Source organism: Bufo gargarizans, chromosome 11 (assembly GCF_014858855.1).
Source record: "Bufo gargarizans isolate SCDJY-AF-19 chromosome 11, ASM1485885v1, whole genome shotgun sequence".
NCBI lineage: Eukaryota > Metazoa > Chordata > Amphibia > Anura > Bufonidae > Bufo > Bufo gargarizans.
The window spans coordinates 8000102-8020426 of NC_058090.1; the positions used below are offsets into that span (position 1 = coordinate 8000102).

General features: G+C 46.6%; 1 protein-coding gene across 2 annotated transcripts in view; it reads left to right on the forward strand.

The window, feature by feature from the left end:
• The window catches only part of SLC24A4 (solute carrier family 24 member 4), an 80934-nt gene that overhangs the window by 32931 nt on the left and 27678 nt on the right, over nucleotides 1-20325 (forward strand). For both annotated transcript variants that reach the window (XM_044271990.1, XM_044271991.1), the window contains exons 3-4: nucleotides 10253-10329; nucleotides 20068-20142. In XM_044271990.1, coding sequence (XP_044127925.1) covers nucleotides 10253-10329; nucleotides 20068-20142 — 152 coding nt within the window. The remainder of the gene's footprint in view (nucleotides 1-10252; nucleotides 10330-20067; nucleotides 20143-20325) is intronic.

Here is a 20325-nt window from a genome sequence, read left to right on the forward strand (position 1 = left end):
AGGACATAAACAAGGCATGATACAAGGCATGGTACAAAGCATGGACAAGGCATAGCAATGGTACAGGACAGGGACAAGGCATAGCATGGTACAGGAAGGAAGACAACAATGCAGAACCAGGCGGCACATACCAAGACGTAGATGGCCGGACCCCTTGGGTCAGCAGCAAAGGGCAAAACCTGGCAAGGCAAACATAGACAGACCTGACAGAGCATAAGGGTGAACCACCCACAAGACATGACAAAGACAGACTGACTAAGACTGACCAAACACTCCACGCAAAAAAGCAGAAATAGCAGCCTAACGAGTGCACCTGAAAGGACACACCCAGGAACTGAATCGGGGAGGTTAACCCCAGCAGAACCAAAATGGGGAGGTACCAAATCAGGTCAGGGGTAACCAGAAACCGCAGCCTACCTAGCTGCGATACAGTATGTTGTCCCTAGCAACCAGCATACAAGGAACGCCGCAGCCAGTACACAAGAGAGCAACAGACCTGAATACCCACAGGGAGACAATACAGCCAATACGGGCAGGAACACACAAGATACCGCAGCCAGCACGCAGCCAAAAGCAGCCAGCCTACACAGAATCACCCGCAGCCAGTACTCAAAAGGCGTGCAGCCAGATTGCATGGCAAACCACATCACGGTGAACCGCACCGTGACAGTGTGCAAGCACAACCACTGCTGCTGGATAGCAGGGTGGTCATAACCATGGAAACGAGCAGCGTATAATGCGATGGCAAAATGAATCCAGCCAGCAAAGGAGGCAATATGGACAATCACAATACATTAGTAAGTGGCCTCTACATGATAAAAAAATAAAAGTACATACATTTGTTATCACTGTCATCGCACTGAACAACTGAATGGGCTCATGCACACGAACGTATTTTCTTTCCGCTTCCGTTCCGTTTTTTTGTGTGGCCTGTATGCGGAACCACTCACTTCAATGGGGCTGTAGAAAATACAGAAGTAATTCCTTCTGCATTGGCAAGGAAGAAAAAAAAAAAGGAAAATGGCCAGATAGGAAGTGAATAACATCAGAAGTATAACAACAAATTATGAAATGCACCAATATAAACTCTAAACGTAAGTCTAAGCATCATGCATAAGTTATATCCTATATTATACTCCGGAGCTGCACTCACTATTCTGCTGGTGGAGTCACTGTGTACATACATTACTTATCCTGTACTGATCCTGAGTTACATCCTGTATTTCTTTTATTAAAATTTTAAAACAAACAGATAAATAAATATATAAAACAGAGACCAAACCAACCATACAGGACATGATGCTCCTCAGCGCGGCGCAGACAGCACCGGTCCAGCCCACTCGCCACAGAACACCAGCTATGTACAATATTTACAATATCTATGTACATGTACTAACCTTCCTGATCCGGTTGCACCTACCTACACTTAAATACAGAAGTTAAACTTACAAAAAGCCCACCCACCACCACCCTAATGCAACACACAATTTATTTTTATTTTTTATATTATATATATATATATTTTTTTTTTTTATTATTTTTTTTTTGGTCCCTGAGCTGGTCCCGCATCCCATGCCCCCAGTACATGATAACAGACGTCCATGAACCAGCCCAGGATTTTCTTATATGTCCCAAAGTCCCCAATGTTCCATGGAACCCTCCCCCCATTTACCCACCACCCAACCTAACACTACACCCGACAACTCAACCTATACAAATATACAAATATATATATAGACATAAAGACATATAAACTACATTACATAGTACATTACATAGTAGACCTTACCCTCACCACCCACCGTGAGGCTTTTCAGCCACACACAACCCATTAAAGCCCAAGTTTGGCGCCTGCAAGCCCTATGTCCTCATACAGCCACCAAACAAAACAAAAATCTACAGTGTCAGCTTCAGCCCACCACCGGGAGGGGAGACAACAGGCTAGGGTACCCTAAAGGCAAAACCCCTCCAGAGGAGAGAGGCTCTACCCGCCCCCAACCTCTCGTACTCCAGAGAGCGCACCTTCACCAGGTCTCCGAGAATGTTCCTAACCACCTCATCCTCGGGGAGGATTTTGCGTTGCGTCGAAACTAAACACCGTGCATGCCACGTGTAGTACCTGACCACTGAGCTGACTAGGAATAAAGTGCAAAGGTCCCTACCACCCAGGTGTCTGAATGCTCCATAGGCCCATTCCGCATAGGAGAGAGTGACCAGCCTAGGCCAGCCAATGGAGGTCCCCACCCTGGTGTAAACCTCTGTGTTAAAGGGACAATGAAGCAGGAAGTGGTCCATGCTTTCCAGCACACCACCGCACTCCTCACGGGGACACCCCCTGTCCTCAGAGCTCCTACACTTCAGATTGTCCCTCACACACAGTTTCCCATGGAAGCAGCGCCAAGTCAAGTCAAAGAACTTCAAGGGGATCCTATTGGAATTTAAAAGCCGTAACCCAACCCTCAGATCCCGACCTGGGCAGTCCCTGAGGGCCAGAGGTTTCTGGAAATGGGTCAACAGAACCCTCTGGTCAAGGAGTCTCCTTGACTGAGTCCTGATTTCCCACATCCCCAGACCCCACCGACGTAATACCTTCAGAACCAGGGCAGCATAAGCCGGGAGATGCCCATGTGGTGTGCGGAGATCCTTCACTTGCCCCCCTGTCTCCCATTCCTGGAAGAAAGGCCGAAACCATCCCCGACAGGAGGCTACCCACAGAGGAGCCCTCTCTTGCCAGAGGTTCGAGAGATTAATCTTAATAAAGGTGTTCACCAGGAACACCACAGGGTTGACCATACCCAACCCTCCTAGTCTCCTCGTACGGTAAGTAACCTCCCTCTTGACAAGGTTCAGTCTGTTTCCCCATAACATCTGGAAGAACAGACTGTAGACCCGAGTCCAGAAAGGTTCCGGCAAGACGCACACACTGCCCAGATATAACAGCAAAGGGATCAGGTAGGTTTTGATAATGTTCACCCTTTCCCTGAGGGTTAAAGACCAACCCTTCCACTGGTCCACCTTCTGAGCGGCAATCTTAAGCCTGCTATCCCAATTTTGATGGGGGTAATCCCCCTGGCCAAATTCAATGCCGAGGACTTTTGTAGATTCCTGGGGCTCTGGAAGGGTGTCCGGGAGATCAAAACCAGGATCTCCACCTCCCAGCCAGAGACTCTCACACTTATCTCGGTTGATCTTGGACCCAGATGACTCTGAGTAGCGCTCTACCTCAGACAGTACCCACTCTGCCTCCCCTCTCGAAGACACAAAGATAGTTACGTCATCAGCATACGCCACCACCCTCAGTGTAGTCTCCGGAGCCGCCCGGTCCATCCCGATGCCCGCCAACGGCCCACGATCAACCCCTCTAAGGAAGGGATCGATCGCGAACACGTACAAAAGCGGGCTCAGAGGACAACCCTGGCGAACCCCAGATCCCACCCCAAAAGGACGCCCAATCCAACCATTCACAAGCGGGAAACTCTCTGCCCCTGCATACAAGGTCTTAAGCCAATCAACAAACCCCCCGGGCAGGCCATATCTCAGAAGGACAGACCAGAGGTACTCGTGGTTAACACGATCAAATGCTTTTGCCTGATCCAAGGACAGCATGTACCCCTTCCAGTGACCTGCCCTGCCCTGCTCCACGGCCTCCCGGACACTGAGCACAGCACTAAAAGTACTGTGGCCGGGAACAGAGCAATGCTGGGCCCCAGAAAGGAGCTGGGGTGCAAACTTCACCAGCCGATTAAATAGCACCTTTGCCAAAATCTTTCTGTCCACACCGAGGAGCGCTATGGGACGCCAATTCTCAATGTGGAAAGGATCTTTACCCTTTGACAGGATGATCAGGGCCGACCTCCTCATTGACTTTGGTAGAGTACCCGAGGAGAGACACTCATTTAATACCTCAGTCAAGAGGGGAACTAAGGTGTCCTTAAAGGTCTTGTAAAACTCAGATGTTAAGCCATCCGGACCAGGTGATTTTTTGGGAGCAAGCCCCTCAATCACCAGACTGACTTCCTCTTCACTGATCATTTCCGTCAAACCGTCGAGAGAGGGGTCTACCCCTGGTTCAGGGACAGTTTCAGTCAGGAAAGCCGATATCTTATCACGATCAAGATCCCTCCTTGCCATGAGATGTGAGTAAAAGGATCTGACAACCTCCAGGATCCCTGATCTGGACCTTCTCAGAGAACCCGTACTATCAATCAGTCCTGACACAATCTTACTACTCACTGACATCCTGCAGTTTTTGTAAGGGTCGGGCGAGCGGTATTTCCCGTAATCCCTCTCAAAAACCAAAGATGCGTGCCTATCGTACTGACACCTCATAAGCAAAGACTTCACTCTGGAGATCTCCTCACGGCTACCCCCAGTCGAGACAAGACGTTCGAGTTTCCTCCTCAGGCCCTGATACAGGCGATACTTACTCAGACTCCTGAGGCTCGAGAGCTGGCGGAAGAATCTCCCCACCCTTTCCTTGAAGATCTCCCACCACTCAGACTTACTGCCGCAGAGATCCAGCAATGGTACCTGGCTCTGAACGAAATCCTCAAAGGACTGTCTTATCTCCGCTTCTTCCAAGAGAGACGAATTGAGCCTCCAGTAGCCCCTTCCCATTCGGGGGGTCTCTGCAACATTCAGAGAAAACAAAATCATACAGTGGTCGGAGAACTCCACCTCCACAGCGGACACGGCTGAAGAGACGGCTTCCTCCTTTAAATAAAACCTGTCTATTCTAGACCTACAACTAGCCCTATGATAGGTGAACCCCGGGTGGCCTGGGGTGTGCCGGATGTGGACATCCACCAGACGAGCCTCACTAGCTATTTTATTAAGCGCAACTGCTGTCGTAAGTCAGCTTGTCCCTGGAACCTCCCCTATCCTGGGGCCTCGTGACAGTATTGAAGTCCCCTCCAAAGACCACCTGCCGACTTGTAAAAAGATAGGGCTTGATCCTCATGAAGAGACACTTACGGTCCCACTTGGACTGGGGACCATAGATGTTAATTAGACGAAGTTCTTGTCCCCTCATGAGGACATCCAGGATCAGGCACCTCCCCATTTCTAATTCAATAACCCGTCGGCATTCTACCGGTGCAGTAAAAAGGACTGCCACCCCGCTATACGGCTCGGCCGCAAGAGACCAGTAGGAGGATCCGCGTCGCCACTCCCTTTTAGCTTTAAATACAGATGCCAAATCTGGCAGCCTGGTCTCCTGCAAAAACAAAATGTCAGCTTCAACCCGGCTGAAAAAATCAAAGGCCGCAAATCTAGCCGTATCTGACTTAATGCTGGCGACATTAATGGACGCCAGCGTCAACGGAGTGAGTGCCGCCATCATGGGTGATTGAATTAGATGGCTTTCTTTTCCCACTGCCCCCACCAACTTTTTCATCAGATGATGGCTTACCCCTCTTCAAACAAACAGATGTGTCCATTTCACCTCTGCCCTTGTGCTCTGACTCCAAGCCAGCCCCCACCCCTGAGGACATGTTTTCCCCAGTAGAAGGAGGCTCGGCGTCCCCCGCAGGCCCAGGTGTCACCGCGACTCCCGAAACCTCCCCACCGGCTCCCTCCCCTGAGGAGGGGGAGGTGTCACCAATGGCTTGGAACCGGTTTGAGAGACTAATCAGAGGGGGGTTGGTTGTACCTTCCTTTGGCATCTGGCGGGTGGGAGAAGATCTTAAATCTCCCTTTTTCCCTGTACGTTTATTACCCTGCTTTTGCCATCCCCCACTTCCCCCGTCATGGGGGGATAATGAGGAGATGGCACCTTCCTCTTCCTGGATCCTCCTAATTTCCTCATCCAGCTCACTGTCCCTTTGGGCCTCAGCAGTAGCAGCAGTCTCAGGGGTGAGATCAGGGGTCATCCCAGCTTCCCCAGTTGCCTGAGGTTCCCGGGATTCACCCATCTCCCTCTCCCTTCGGCGATTTTCCTGACGCCTCAGTTGGGCAGGCGTCTTTTGCTTACTTTTCTTCCCTGGCCCCTCTGTTCCTTCACTTCTGCCAGCCCCTGCCCCAGTAGAATTGGCCTCACGGCTTCCTCCCGCCGGGGCATTGACCGCATTGGCAAAGGAATGAGGGCAGCGACTGAATGGGTGACCTAAGTCACCACACAGGTGACACCTAATCTCTGCACATGATGCAGCGAGGTGGCCAATCTCCCCACACAGCGCGCACTTCTGTACAGTGCAGTTAGCACTGAAGTGTGTGGGGCTGCCGCATCTGTGACAGAGCTTCGGCTGACCCTGGTAGAAAATCTGGATGCGATCCCTTCCAAGGAAGGTGGCAGATGGTATGTGAGTAACTGTGTTTCCTAAAAGCCTAAGTTTTACCATGAACGTCCAGGCCCCAGACCAGATGCCATGTTCATCCCTGTTCTTCTTGGGAACCTCCACCACCTCCCCATATCGGCCGAGCCACGTCATGATGTCAATACACGAGAGTGACTCGTTACGGGTTAGAACGGTCACCCTCTTCACATTGTTCTGACGAGACACTGCCTGGACGGCAAAATCTCGCCAGCTGGGCTCGTCCTTTGCCATCTCATAGTTCGACCAGAAGAGCTCAAGTCCCTCCGGCCGAACAAAGCTGACATCGAACTCAGGGGTCCCATAGGGATGTATCAAGGCGTAGATGTCTGTCGCCTTGAAGCCCATCTTTAGAAGGAGCTCAACAACTTCTGATCTTGAAGGACATGTATCACTGCCCCTCCACCTCAGACGGACCACATTCCTACGGAGAGCACCCTGCCCAGCTGTCGGGAGGGACCACGTGGTCTCCCCGCTCCTTTGCTCTCGGAAGGCTGAGAGGCCATGCCTATCTATCCAAAAGGATAGATCAACCTCCCTCCCCTCTACATTGATTGTGCTCTCCCCTCTCTTTAGAGCCTCCAGAAGACGCCGCTGCAAAACGCCGTCCCCAGAGCCAGAGGACAAGGAGGGTCCCCTACTCACCCCGGCTGTGACAGTAGCAAAACTGCGCACAGGGGCTGCCACAGCCGGGGGGGCAACCGGACCAGGTTCCACACCCTCCCCACTTACCAAAGACCCTCCACCACCCACTTCCATATCTTCCATCCCCAAACCAGCCTTACTTACAACAGATTCTGCGACCTCCCTTCCTTCCCTCCTAACACCATTCACTCCACCATCCAAACCCCCAGACATATTTTTATTAAAAATAATTTTCTGCCCCCCACCTGCTCCCTCACTCATACTGGCTGAACCGGTGTGTTTTGGTGTAATTATTGGTACCTCAGCATCACTGGGCCCTGGGGTCGGAGCTGCCCCCAAAAGACAGACCACAGCCCCAACCCCACTTTTATCATTGCCCTCCGCTTCCTCAGTACTACCATTTACAACTTTTGGGACGCCGCTGATCCATTACCGGGCGCCGCTGATCCAAACGCTGCTGATCTGTTCTTTCATGGCGCCGCTCATCTGGACCAGCAGCGCCAATACAAAACAAAGGCTTTGGCCTCAGTTCTTGACCTTCATTGGGAGGCGTAACCGTCATAGCTCCGACAGCTCCTTCATGCCTCTGCTGGCCCGAGGGAACAGCGTCATCAGCGGTTGGAGCCATCGGAGCTCCTGCAGCCATCTGTGGCGTGGAGCCACCCCCTCCTCCCATCAGGGAGCAAACTCCAGCGCCAGAGATTTTTCTCTCATCCTCCGCAGTAACCTTCCTGTCCGGCTTTTCAGCCGGTGTCGCACCAGCTCCATCCCCGTTACTGCAAACAGAGACGGAGCTCACCACCATATCGGATACCTCGCTCTCCCCTCTCTCCTGCACCGAGTCCACTGCAGGACACGGGCTGGGCTGAGAAGAGGGGCTAATACAGTGAGCCGGCCCTGCGGTCGACCCGGGGGTCCCAGGGAGGGGGGTGTATACATATCTTACCTGCTCCTGGAGCTTGGTCTTCTTAGCCTTTTTCTTTCCTTCCCCAGGCGTCTCCGGTGGCAACTCATCACCAAAGCATAAGTCCTGGAAACGCACTGGGGACTCCAGGAGCTGGATCTCCTCCACTAGGGCCCCTCCCGGGCCGCAGGTCTCATACTCATCCCCCGAGCCGCAGCTGGGTGACCTTGCTATTTGGCGTGCAGGGGGCCCACTGTACGGAATCTGCTCCTGCAGGCTGCCAGGTGGATCTTGCTGGTCATCATCATCATCCTCCTCCTGCACGACTGGTTCCTTCTCCACCTGGCTGTCAGGCTGCTGCCCCATCTGCCCCTTCTCCTCCGCCATCTTCCGAAAACGTTCCTCGTTTAGGAGTTTTTCCTTAAACGGGCCGCTTTTATCTCGGAGTACAGTCCGCCTTTGCTCAATCTCGCCAATGTCAGCTTGTAGCTGCTTTATTTGGCTCTCCAGCCCCTGCTTCTTCCTCTTTGGGGCCACTCCAACACAAGACCTCAAGCCGCGCAGCTCCTCCCGGAGCCTCCTCAGGGTCTTAGTCGCGTCTTCGTACTCACGGAGGTGGCTCATGACCCGGGATCCGTAGGTGGAAATGGACTCCCGGGCCCTCAGTACGCCCCAGCCTTCCTCCTCAAGATCTGCTTCACCTCCGTGAACACTCGGCTTTTGCTGGGCCCCGGAAGGGCCACTCTCACCCATGCTGGCATTCGGGTCCTCCTTAGCGGATCCAGCCTTGCGGCTCTTCCTACTACCCTCAGACTCAGGGGAGACAGAAGCCACATTACTGCGACTCCTGCCAGATCTTCTTACCCCTGAGTCCTCCATGCAGGCCAAACGCTGGCTTCTCCTGTCCCCTGAAGGCCTGCCGCTGGGAACAGGAGCCTGGGGCTTGCTTCCCTCGCTCATGCCTGAGAACCCACTCTCCCCCTGGGGAGGAGAGAGCCGGCCTCAGGTGGATAGATTTTCCTCCAAACGCTCAGGAGCAGCAGCAGCAGCAGCAGCTACACACAGCCACAGGCGACCACACCCACAGGTAATCGCAGCTCAGGAACAGCTGGTCCAGAGCTGCACTCACTATTCTGCTGGTGCAGTCACTGTGTACATACATTACTTATCCTGTACTGATCCTGAGTTACATCCTGTATTATACTCCAGAGCTGCACTCACTATTCTGCTGGTGCAGTCACTGTGTACATACATTACTTATCCTGTACTGATCCTGAGTTACATCCTGTATTATACTCCAGAGCTGCACTCACTATTCTGCTGGTGCAGTCGCGGTGTACATACATTACTTATCCTGTACTGATCCTGAGTTACATCCTGTATTATACTCCAGAGCTGCACTCTCTATTCTGCTGGTGCAGTCACTGTGTACATACATTACTTATCCTGTACTGATCCTGAGTTACATCCTGTATTATACTGCAGAGCTGCACTCACTATTCTGCTGGTGCAGTCACTGTGTACATACATTACTTATCCTGTACTGATCCTGAGTTACATCCGGTATTATACTCCAGAGCTGCACTCACTGTTCTGCTGGTGCAGTCACTGTGTACATACATTACTTATCCTGTACAGATCCAGAGTTACATCCTGTATTATACTCCAGAGCTGTAATCACTATTCTGCTGGTGCAGTCACTGTGAACATACATTACTTATCCTGTACTGATCCTGAGTTACATCCTGTATTATACTCCAGAGCTGCCCTCACTATTCTGCTGGTGCAGTCACTGTGTACATACATTACTTATCCTGTACTGATCCTGAGTTACATCCTGTATTATACTCCAGAGCTGCACTCACTATTCTGCTGGTGCAGTCACTGTGTACATACATTACTTATCCTGTACTGATCCTGAGTTACATCCTGTATTATACTCCAGAGCTGCACTCACTATTCTGCTGGTGCAGTCACTGTGTACATACATTACTTATCCTGTACTGATCCTGAGTTACATCCTGTATTATACTCCAGAGCTGCACTCACTAGTCTGCTGGTGCAGTCACAGTGTACATATATTACTTATCCTGTACTGATCCTGAGTTACATTCTGTATTATACTCCAGAGCTGCACTCACTATTCTGCCAGTGGAGTGACTGTGTACATACATTACTTACATTACAGACTCTTCCCTGAATGCAAATCACCATTGCACACTCTTTCTAGCCACTTATCTAGCAGGGACTGCTGGACGATTTCAGCTCTGAAGCCTAATAACAATTGAACTTGTTGTGCATTGTATCCTCTGTATTTAGCTGCTGTCTTACTTTGTCCTGTGCGCTTGGTTTATGCTTCCTCTGATCTGTGATTATATTTCTTTTGCTGCAGCTATTAACGAGTTTCCAGACGATTTATTCACCATCAAAGAACGGCAGAAAGGAGCCATCTTGCTGCACATCTTCTGCGTAAGTTCCTCTTTTTAAAACAAGAATAAAAGGATTAACTATAAACGGGGCATTAATGCTGATATCAAGGATGTGTAGCATGGAGGAAAAGCTCAATGTCCCGCATTACAGTCATCGTATACCTGCTTGCAGTCAGTGAACTGGAACTTTCTTAATTGAATCCAGGGGCTGAAAACCTGTTCTAATGCTTCTCAACGCCAGTGATTTCTCACAGTTGTATCCAGTACAGGCAATACTCTGTGAGCTAACACAAGGAGCACAATTCTTTCTCCTGTCCTGATTGGTTGTTACAGTGTATCAGTGCAGGGGAAACGTATCAATCTGGCAACAAATAAGCCTTTCAAATGTACCTGACCAATAGGTAAGGGTACTTTCACACGGGGCGAGGATTCCGCACGGGTGCAATGCGTGAAGTGAACGCATTGCACCCGCACTGAATCCTGACCCATTCATTTCTATGGGGCTGTTCACATGAACGGTGATTTTCACGCATCACTTGTGCGTTGCGTGAAAATCGCAGCATGCTCCTCTTTGTGCGTTTTTGACGCAACGCAGGCCCCATAGAAGTGAATGGGGTTGCGTGAAAATCGCAAGCATCCGCAATCAAGTGCGGATGTGGTGCGATTTTCACTCACGGTTGCTAGGAGATGATCGGGATGGAGACCCGATCATTATTATTTTCCCTTATAACATGGCTGGTTATAAGGGGAAATAATAGCATTCTGAATACAGAATGCATAGTAAAATAGCGCTGGAGGGGTTAAAAAAAATAAAGAATAATTTAACTCACCTTAATCCACTTGCTCGCGCAGCCGGCATCTCTTCTGTCTTTATCTTAGCTGTGTGTAGCAACAAGGACCTTTGGTGACGTCACAGTCATCACATGATCCATCACATGATCAGTTACCATGGTGATGGATCATGTGATGACCGGAGTGACGTCACCACAGATCCTGTTGCTACACACAGCTAAGATCAAGACAGAAGAGATGCCGGCTGCGCAAGCAAGTGGACTAAAGTGAGTTAAATTTGTTTTTATAATTTTTTTTAACCCCTCCAGCCCTATTGTACAATGCATTCTGTATTCAGAATGCTATTATTTTCCCTTATAACCATGTTATAAGGGAAAATAATACAATCTACAGAACACCGATCCCAAGCCCGAACTTCTGTGAAGAAGTTCGAGTTTGGGTACCAAACATGCGCGATTTTTTTCACGTGAGTGCAAAAAGCATTACAATGTTTTGCACTCGCGCAGAAATATCGCGTGTGTTCCCGTAACGCACCCGCACATTTTCCCGCAACGCCCGTGTGAAAGAGGCCTAAGGGGGACATGGAAAGGAGTAGGAATGACTGCAGGGTCAGACTACATATGGCCTGTTTGTCGTCTGTTACATTGGAGACACATGGCTCTGCAGAAGAGCTGTATACCCAAAATGATAGACGTTTTAAAACTATTTACAAAATTGCTTCATCTTTTTCGTAACCCTTTCAGGACTGGGCCATTTTCTTTTCTTTTTTTTTTCATTTTCATTTTTTACTCCCAGCCTTCCAAGAGCCATAACTTTTTTATTCTTCCAATCACATAGCCATATGAGGGCATGTTTTTTTGCAGGACAAGCTGTACTTTCTAACGGCACCAGAAAGTAGTGGGAAGCTGGAAAAAATTGAAAACATGGTGGGATTATAAAAAAAAAAAAACACACAATTCTGACAACGTTATGAGTTTGGTTTTTACATTGTTTCCTATGTTGTAAAACTGACCTGTTACCTTTATTCTCCGGGTCAGTACGCTTACAGTGATACCATATTAATACAGTTTTAAAAAAAAAAAAAAAAAAAAAGCTTTGGAATTTTTTTTTATTTCTTTGCATCTCCATCTTAAGACCCCCATAACTTTTTTTCTACAGAGCTGTAGTTGTTTTTTATTGATACCATTTTGAAGTATGACTTTTTTAACACTTTTTATGATTTTTTTTGGGTGGAGGTAAATTGGCAAAAAAAATGGCGAATCAACAATTTTGATGTTTTTTTCCCCACTACGGCATTCACCGTATGAGATAAATATTTTAATATTTTATTAGTACTGGCGTTTTTGCATGCAGTGTCTATTTTTTTTTTTATATTTTTTATTTTGGGGAAAGGGAGGTGATTCGAATTTTTATATTTAAAAACAAACAAAAACTTTTTTTCTTTCTCACATAAACTCCAATGTGCTATGAGCATTTCACTATGTTCCCATGGAGCCCTGCTACAGGCAGGGTCTTCAGAGGAACCTATCTGCGGCAGCCTCGGATCATTCAGGAGGACCGAGGCTGCCGCACACACTATTCGGCTCTCCTATCCCTGCTATGGAAAGCTGGTGCACCCCCGGGAACGTGCGCACTCTCCCTGGTTTTTGAGCTCCCAGATGCCATGGTCACATTTGAACCCAGAATTTCAGGGGTTCAATGTGTGCGATCGACGTTATTGTCAATCGCGTACATTAGCCCAGGTGTCTGCCATATTCAAATACCCGACTTCTGACGTAAATTTGCGGTGGCTGGTCAGGAAGGGGTTAAGATTAAGTGTAAAAATTTGGCCTCATGCACACGACGATATGTATTTTGCGATCCGCAAAAAATACGGATGAAGTCTGTGTGCATTCCGTATTTTGCGGAACGGGACAGCTGGCCCCTAATAGAACAGTCCTATCCTTGTCAGTAATGCGGACAATAATAGGACATGTTCTATTTTTTGGCGGAATGGAAATGCCAAAATGCGGAAACGGAATGCACACAGAGTAACTTCCGTTTTTTTTGCGGACCCATTGAAATAAATGGTTCCATTTACTGTCCGCAAAAAAGACAGAACGGACATGGAAAGAAAATACGTTTATGTGCATGAGGCCTTAGATGAACACGGTTACAATGAAAGGGGTTTTCCGAGACTTTACTACTCTGATGACCTATCAGGATCTGATCGCTGATGTCTTCTCAAACAGCTGATCGGTGAGGGGCCTGAGTCTAGGACCCCCACTGATCAGATACTGATGACCTATCCAGAGCATAGTCTCAGAGGGTTGTCTCACTTCATTAAATGCCTTTTATCATGTAGAGAAAGTTTCCATGGTTACGACCACACTGCAATCCAGCAGAGGTGGTCGTGCTTGCACACTGTAGAAAAAAGGGCTGGACTATGGGTGCTCCCACGGTCCCCGCCACCAGAGAGGCCGACGCTATTTTTCTATAGTGTGCAAGCACGACCACCACTGATGGATTGCACGGTGGTCATAACCATGGAAACGAGCAGTATATATTAGTAAGTGCCTTGTAGTAACTTTCATTAGTAAGTGTCTTGTAGTAACTTTCTCTACATGATAAATGCCATTTACTGAAGTGAGACGACAACCCCTTTAATAAATCCCTTAAAATGCATTTTCCTCAAAATTGAGAGCACTAATCTCCATATGAGCCCTTTCAGGACACTGGGAATGCTGGACGACTACTGCATAAAAGCTATAAAGGCGGCCATGTACTGTATCCTGTCACCCAGCTTTTCCAGGTCCGATCCAGGTCTACCAGTGAACACAAGAGAACGGTTTGTGGAACTTGAGGGTGGGTCCCTTTAAGGGTTCGCAGTCAGACATTGAGCTACCTGTACCTGTCAGGCGGATGAGCTCCCCGGTGAGATGTTACGGTAAAAGAAGTTTATCATGAGTGATTGGTATCCTCGAGAGTCGTCCCAATGTTCTAGATGAACGCGGCTGCGTCTGCGCAGGAATAATGAGTGGAGCAGGATGAATTGCTCTTATATTGTTACAGACAATTATAACCCGCGCGCTGCTCATCCGGAATCTGCAGCCGGGGGAAATCCTATAATAATTACAGTGTGTCGTCTGCAGATATGTGATGTCACCAACATAGTCTGCAGATATGTGATATCACCAACATAGTCTGCAGATATGTGATGTCAATGTAGTCTGCAGATATGTGATGCCATGAACATAGTCTGCAGATATGTGATATCACCAACATAATCTGCAGATATGTGATGTCACCACCTTAGTCTACAGATATGTGATATCACCAACATAGTCTGCAGATATGTGATGTCAATGTAGTCTGCAGATATGTGATGTCACCAACATAGTCTGCAGATATGTGATGTCACCAACATAGTCTGCAGATATGTGATGTTACCAACATAGTCTGTAGATATGTGATGTCACCACCTTAGTCTACAGATATGTGATATCACCAACATAGTCTGCAGATATGTGATATCATGAACATAGTCTGCAGATATGTGATGTCACCAACATAGTCTGCAGATATGTGATATCATGAACATAGTCTGCAGATATGTGATGTCACCAACATAGTCTGCAGATATGTGATGTCACCAACATAGTCTGTAGATATGTGATGTCACCAACATAGTCTGCAGATATGTGATGTCACCAACATAGTCTGTAGATATATGATGTCAATGTAGTCTGCAGATATGTGATGTCACCAACATAGTCTGTAGATATGTGATGTCACCAACATAGTCTGCAGATATGTGATGTCACCAACATAGTCTGCAGATATGTGATGTCAATGTAGTCTGCAGATATGTGATGTCAATTTAGTCTGCAGATATGATATCACCAACATAGTCTGCAGATATGTGATGTCACGAACATAGTCTGTAGATATATGATGTCACCAATGTAGTCTGCAGATATGTGATGTCACCACCTTAGTCTGCAGATATGTGATGTCACCAACATAGTCTGCAGAGATGTGATGTCAATGTAGTCTGCAGATATGTGATGTCATGAACATAGTCTGCAGATATGTGATGTCATGAACATAGTCTGCAGATATGTGATGTCATGAACATAGTCTGCAGATATGTGATGTCACGAACATAGTCTGTAGATATATGATGTCACCAATGTAGTCTGCAGATATGTGATGTCACCACCTTAGTCTGCAGATATGTGATGTCACCAACATAGTCTGCAGAGATGTGATGTCAATGTAGTCTGCAGATATGTGATGTCATGAACATAGTCTGCAGATATGTGATGTCATGAACATAGTCTGCAGATATGTGATGTCATGAACATAGTCTGCAGATATGTGATGTCACCAACATAGTCTGCAGATATGTGATGTCACCACTGTCCTCTGCAGATATGTGATGTCACCAACATAGTCTGCAGATATGTGATGTCACCACTGTCCTCTGCAGATATGTGATGTCACCAACATAGTCTGTAGATATATGATGTCACCAATGTAGTCTGTAGATATGTGATGTCAACAATGTAGTCTGCAGATATGTGATGTCACCACCTTAGTCTGCAGATATGATATCACCAACATAGTCTGCAGATATGTGATGTCACGAACATAGTCTGTAGATATATGATGTCACCAATGTAGTCTGCAGATATGTGATGTCACCACCTTAGTCTGCAGATATGTGATGTCACCAACATAGTCTGCAGAGATGTGATGTCAATGTAGTCTGCAGATATGTGATGTCATGAACATAGTCTGCAGATATGTGATGTCATGAACATAGTCTGCAGATATGTGATGTCATGAACATAGTCTGCAGATATGTGATGTCACCAACATAGTCTGCAGATATGTGATGTCACCACTGTCCTCTGCAGATATGTGATGTCACCAACATAGTCTGCAGATATGTGATGTCACCACTGTCCTCTGCAGATATGTGATGTCACCAACATAGTCTGTAGATATATGATGTCACCAATGTAGTCTGTAGATATGTGATGTCAACAATGTAGTCTGCAGATATGTGATGTCACCACCTTAGTCTGCAGATATGTGATGTCACCAACATAGTCTGCAGATATGTGATGTCACCACTGTCATCTGCAGATATGTGATGTCACCAACATAGTCTGTAGATATATGATGTCACCAATGTAGTCTGCAGATATGTGATGTCAGCAATGTAGTCTGCAGATATGTGACATCACCAAGTAGTCTGCAGGTATATTATGTCACCAACGTATTCTACAGATATATCACAAGCATTGTCTTCAGATGTGTGATGTCACTAGCACTGTACCAAAATTACCATATTACTACTTACTGCAAGCAGACATAGAAAGTCACACAACTAATACCCCTGCAGGGAGGTAATTAGTTTATCCTTATGTAATAATAATCCGCCCTGGCAACACTGAGGAAGATAGGCAAACATACTGTATACATGCCGTACTAATCTGATATGCAGGTCTATAGCGACCCTGTGCTGCAGTTATAGTTTGATCTCTTTTTTTTTTCTTTACAATTATGTTTATTTTTTTTACTGTTTATTTTTAAATAGAAAATAGGGAAGGGGTGATTTGAATTTCTAATTATTTTTTAACTTCATTTTATGTCTTACCATTGCATGCTGTGGGAAAATCCTTGTGTTTCTATTAAGCTTTGCCACAGGCAAGGCTTAATAGGAACTTGACTATGGCAGGCCGGGGAGCCTTTACCAAATGGCAATTGACCATGAGTATTAACAATGACCACTGCGGTTTCCATGGCTGTGCTGTGTGGCCATACCCTAAGAAATCAGTAACATGATGACCTATGATGTGTGATACTGTCTGTTGAGCATCTGTATCTAAAAACCTGTTGTGTGACACTGTCTGCTGATCCGCTGTATCTAAGCTTATCATATGTGATACTGTATTGTGATGGGCTCTGTTTAGTCCTATCATGTGTGATACTGTCTGCTGATCCCCTACATATACAGTGGCATGTAAAAGCTTGGGCAACCCTCGTCAAAATTACTGTAACAGTGAACAGTTAAGCAAATTGAAGATGAAATGATCTCCAAAAGGTATAACGTTAAACGTTATAGAAGACACATTTCCTTTGTATTTTAAGCAAACAAATGTCTTTTCATTTTCCTCTTTTACATTTTCAAAATAACAAAAAAGGAAAAGGGCCCGAAGCAAAACTTTGGGCACTCTGCATGGTTAGTACCTAGTACAGGCATGTCCAAAGTGCGGCCCTCCAGCTGTTGCAAAACTACAACTCCCAGCATGCCTGGATAGCTTACAGCTATTAGGGCATGCTGGGAGTTGTAGTTTTGCAACAGCTGGAGGGCCGCATTTTGGACATGCCTGACCTAGTAGCTCCACCTTTGGCAGGTATCACAGCTTGTAAACGCTTTTTGTAGCAGCCAAGAGTCTTTCAGTTCTTGTTTGGGAGATTTTCATCCATTCTTCCTTGCAGACGTCTTCCAGTTCTGTGAGATTCCCGGGCCGTCTTGCACGCACTGCTCTTTTGAGGTCTATGGGAGATCAGGGGCCTGTGAGGGCCATGGTAGAACCTTCAGCTTGCACCTTTTGAGGTTGTTTATTGTGGATTTTGCGGTGTGTTTTACTGTTGGGCGCGAATGCTCGAATCGCAGATTTTAATCACGAATTATTCAAGAATTTGCGAAGATTTAGAATATAGTGCTATATATTCGTATTCACGAATATTCTAGATTTTTTTTCATCTGAACCCCTGATTCTTGCTTGTGGGCCAATGAGAAGGCTGCAATGTCTTAGCAACATCCCTAGCAACCAATAGGAAAGCAGCCTACCCCTTCCTATATAAGAACCTCCCCAGTTCTGAGAGAGAGCAGTGTCATTGCTGTGCTCTGTGCTTTGCTGAGTCATTACATTAGATAGTTAGTTTATATATATAATACAGATAGTCAGTGTAGGTTATATTCTGATATAGTGGAGCTGATAGGTTCCAGTGGAGGGTGTTAGGTAGTGTGATAGGGATTACTGTTTCCCTGCTGTCCATACATACATACATGCTACAGACACAGTGCTGAGATGTCACAACAATACTTAGTGCACCAATCAGTAATATCTATCAATAATAGGCGCATCATTAATTGCCGATTTGCGCAATCGAGAATATATTGGAGCACTCTATCTGCATATACAGCTATTGGAATGTTCTGCCGTGCCAACCATTTTCTCCAGTCTCAGGAAACTTCTAGCAGTAATAAGCGCATATTACTTTGCCGATTTTCGCAATCAAGAAAATAATAGCGAATTCTCAAATTCTCGAATTTATGACAAATATTCGCGAAATATTGTGAATTTGAATATTGCCCCTACCGCTTATCACTAAGACAGGATCATTATCCATTTGTAGAAGTCATCCTCTCTTCAACTTCAGCTTTTTTTTTACAGCTGGTGTTATGTTTGCTTCCAGAATTTGCTGGAATTTCAATGAATCCATTCTTCTCTCTACCCGTGAAATGTTCCCCGTGCCATTGGCTGCAACACAACCCCAAAGTATGATTGATCCACCCCCATTATTAAAGGTTGGAGAGGTGCTCTGTTCATGAAATTCTGGGCCCTTTTTTCTCCAAACATACCTTTGCTCATTGTGGCCAGAGAGTTCTGTTTTACCCTTATCGGTCCACAGGACATGTTTCCAAAATGCATCAGGCTCGTTTAGATGTTCTTATGTAAACTTCTCATGCTGGATTTTGTGGTGAGGACGCAGGAGAGGTTTTCTTCTGATGACTCTTCCATGAAAGCCATATTTGTACAGGTGTCGCTGAACGGTAGAACAATGTGCCACAACTCCAAAGTCTGATAAATCTTCCTAAAAGTCTTTTGCAGTCAAGCAAGGATTCTGATTTGCCTTTGTAGCAATCCTACGAGCAGCTGTCTCTGAAATTTTTCTTAGTCTTCGAGACCTTCTCTTGATCTCCACTTTTCCTGTTAACTGCCATTTCTTAATTACATTTCAAACTGAGAAAATGGCAACCTGAAACTACCTCAAAAGGCACAAGCTAAAGGTTTTACCATGTCCCTTACAGTCTCCTGATCTGAACATTATTGAAAATCTGTGGATAGACAGCAAAAGAGCAGTTCATGCAAGACAGCTCAGGAATCTCACAGAACTGGAAGACTTTTGCAAGGAAGAATAGATGAAAATCCCCCAAACAACAAATGACAGACTCTTGGCTGCTACAAAATGCATTTACAAGCTGTGATACTTACAAAAGGGGATGCTACTAGGTACTAACCATGCATGCTGCCCAAAGTTTTACTTTGGGCCCTTTTCCTTTTTTTTAAATGCTTAAAATACAAAGGGAATGTGTCGTCTTTAACTTTATGCCTTATGGGGATCATTTCATTTTCAACTTTGTTAACTGTTCATAGTAGCAGTAATTATGGCCAGGGGTGCCCAAACGTATGCATTCCACTGTAATCCTATCATGTGTGATACTCTCTGCTGAGCTGCAGTATCTATGCACGTTCCATAATTTGGGAGTTCGCTGCTTATGCCGCCTCTCGTTCATCCCGCGATGGGACTATTGACCGTGGCGCAGGAGTCAGAGGTCTGAGGTCTCCGCCGGTAATGATGGAGAGAATTATTACAGCCTCGTAACGTAATCAGCACCATTATCTCGCCATCAGAGTCCCACCGGCCTTGCATTACTGATCCACTCAGGAGATCGATAGTAAATTCACCCGGATCAGATGTCGTCCTCTCTGCAGGAAAACTCATTAATCCCTGACATTAAAACGCATTTGCTCTGATTTCCTGAGCGACCCGCGTCCTCTCTGAGCCGAGCATGCCCCCATTTCTTGTATTGGGGGGCGACTCTAGGAATCTCTGCTGTGAGGGAGGAGTTGAATGTACCCCTGAATTATTTATCTGATGTGTGGATGCCGGCGGTGAAATGACTTGTTCTCTTTGATCACAGGCTCTGTACATGTTCTATGCCCTGGCGATCGTGTGCGATGACTTCTTTGTTCCATCCATGGAGAAGATCTGTGAGGTGAGATGATTGATTTACTGTAAGATCCCCTTAGTTTGAGCCATGTTGTATCATTAAATCATCTTTTCCTCTCACAATCCCATGCACTGCACCAGATCTACAGCACTGTTCATCCTACACCTCCTGGTTCATGAAAAGAATGCTAGGGCTACAGTGAAGACTGACACAAGCAATGCTCTGGGA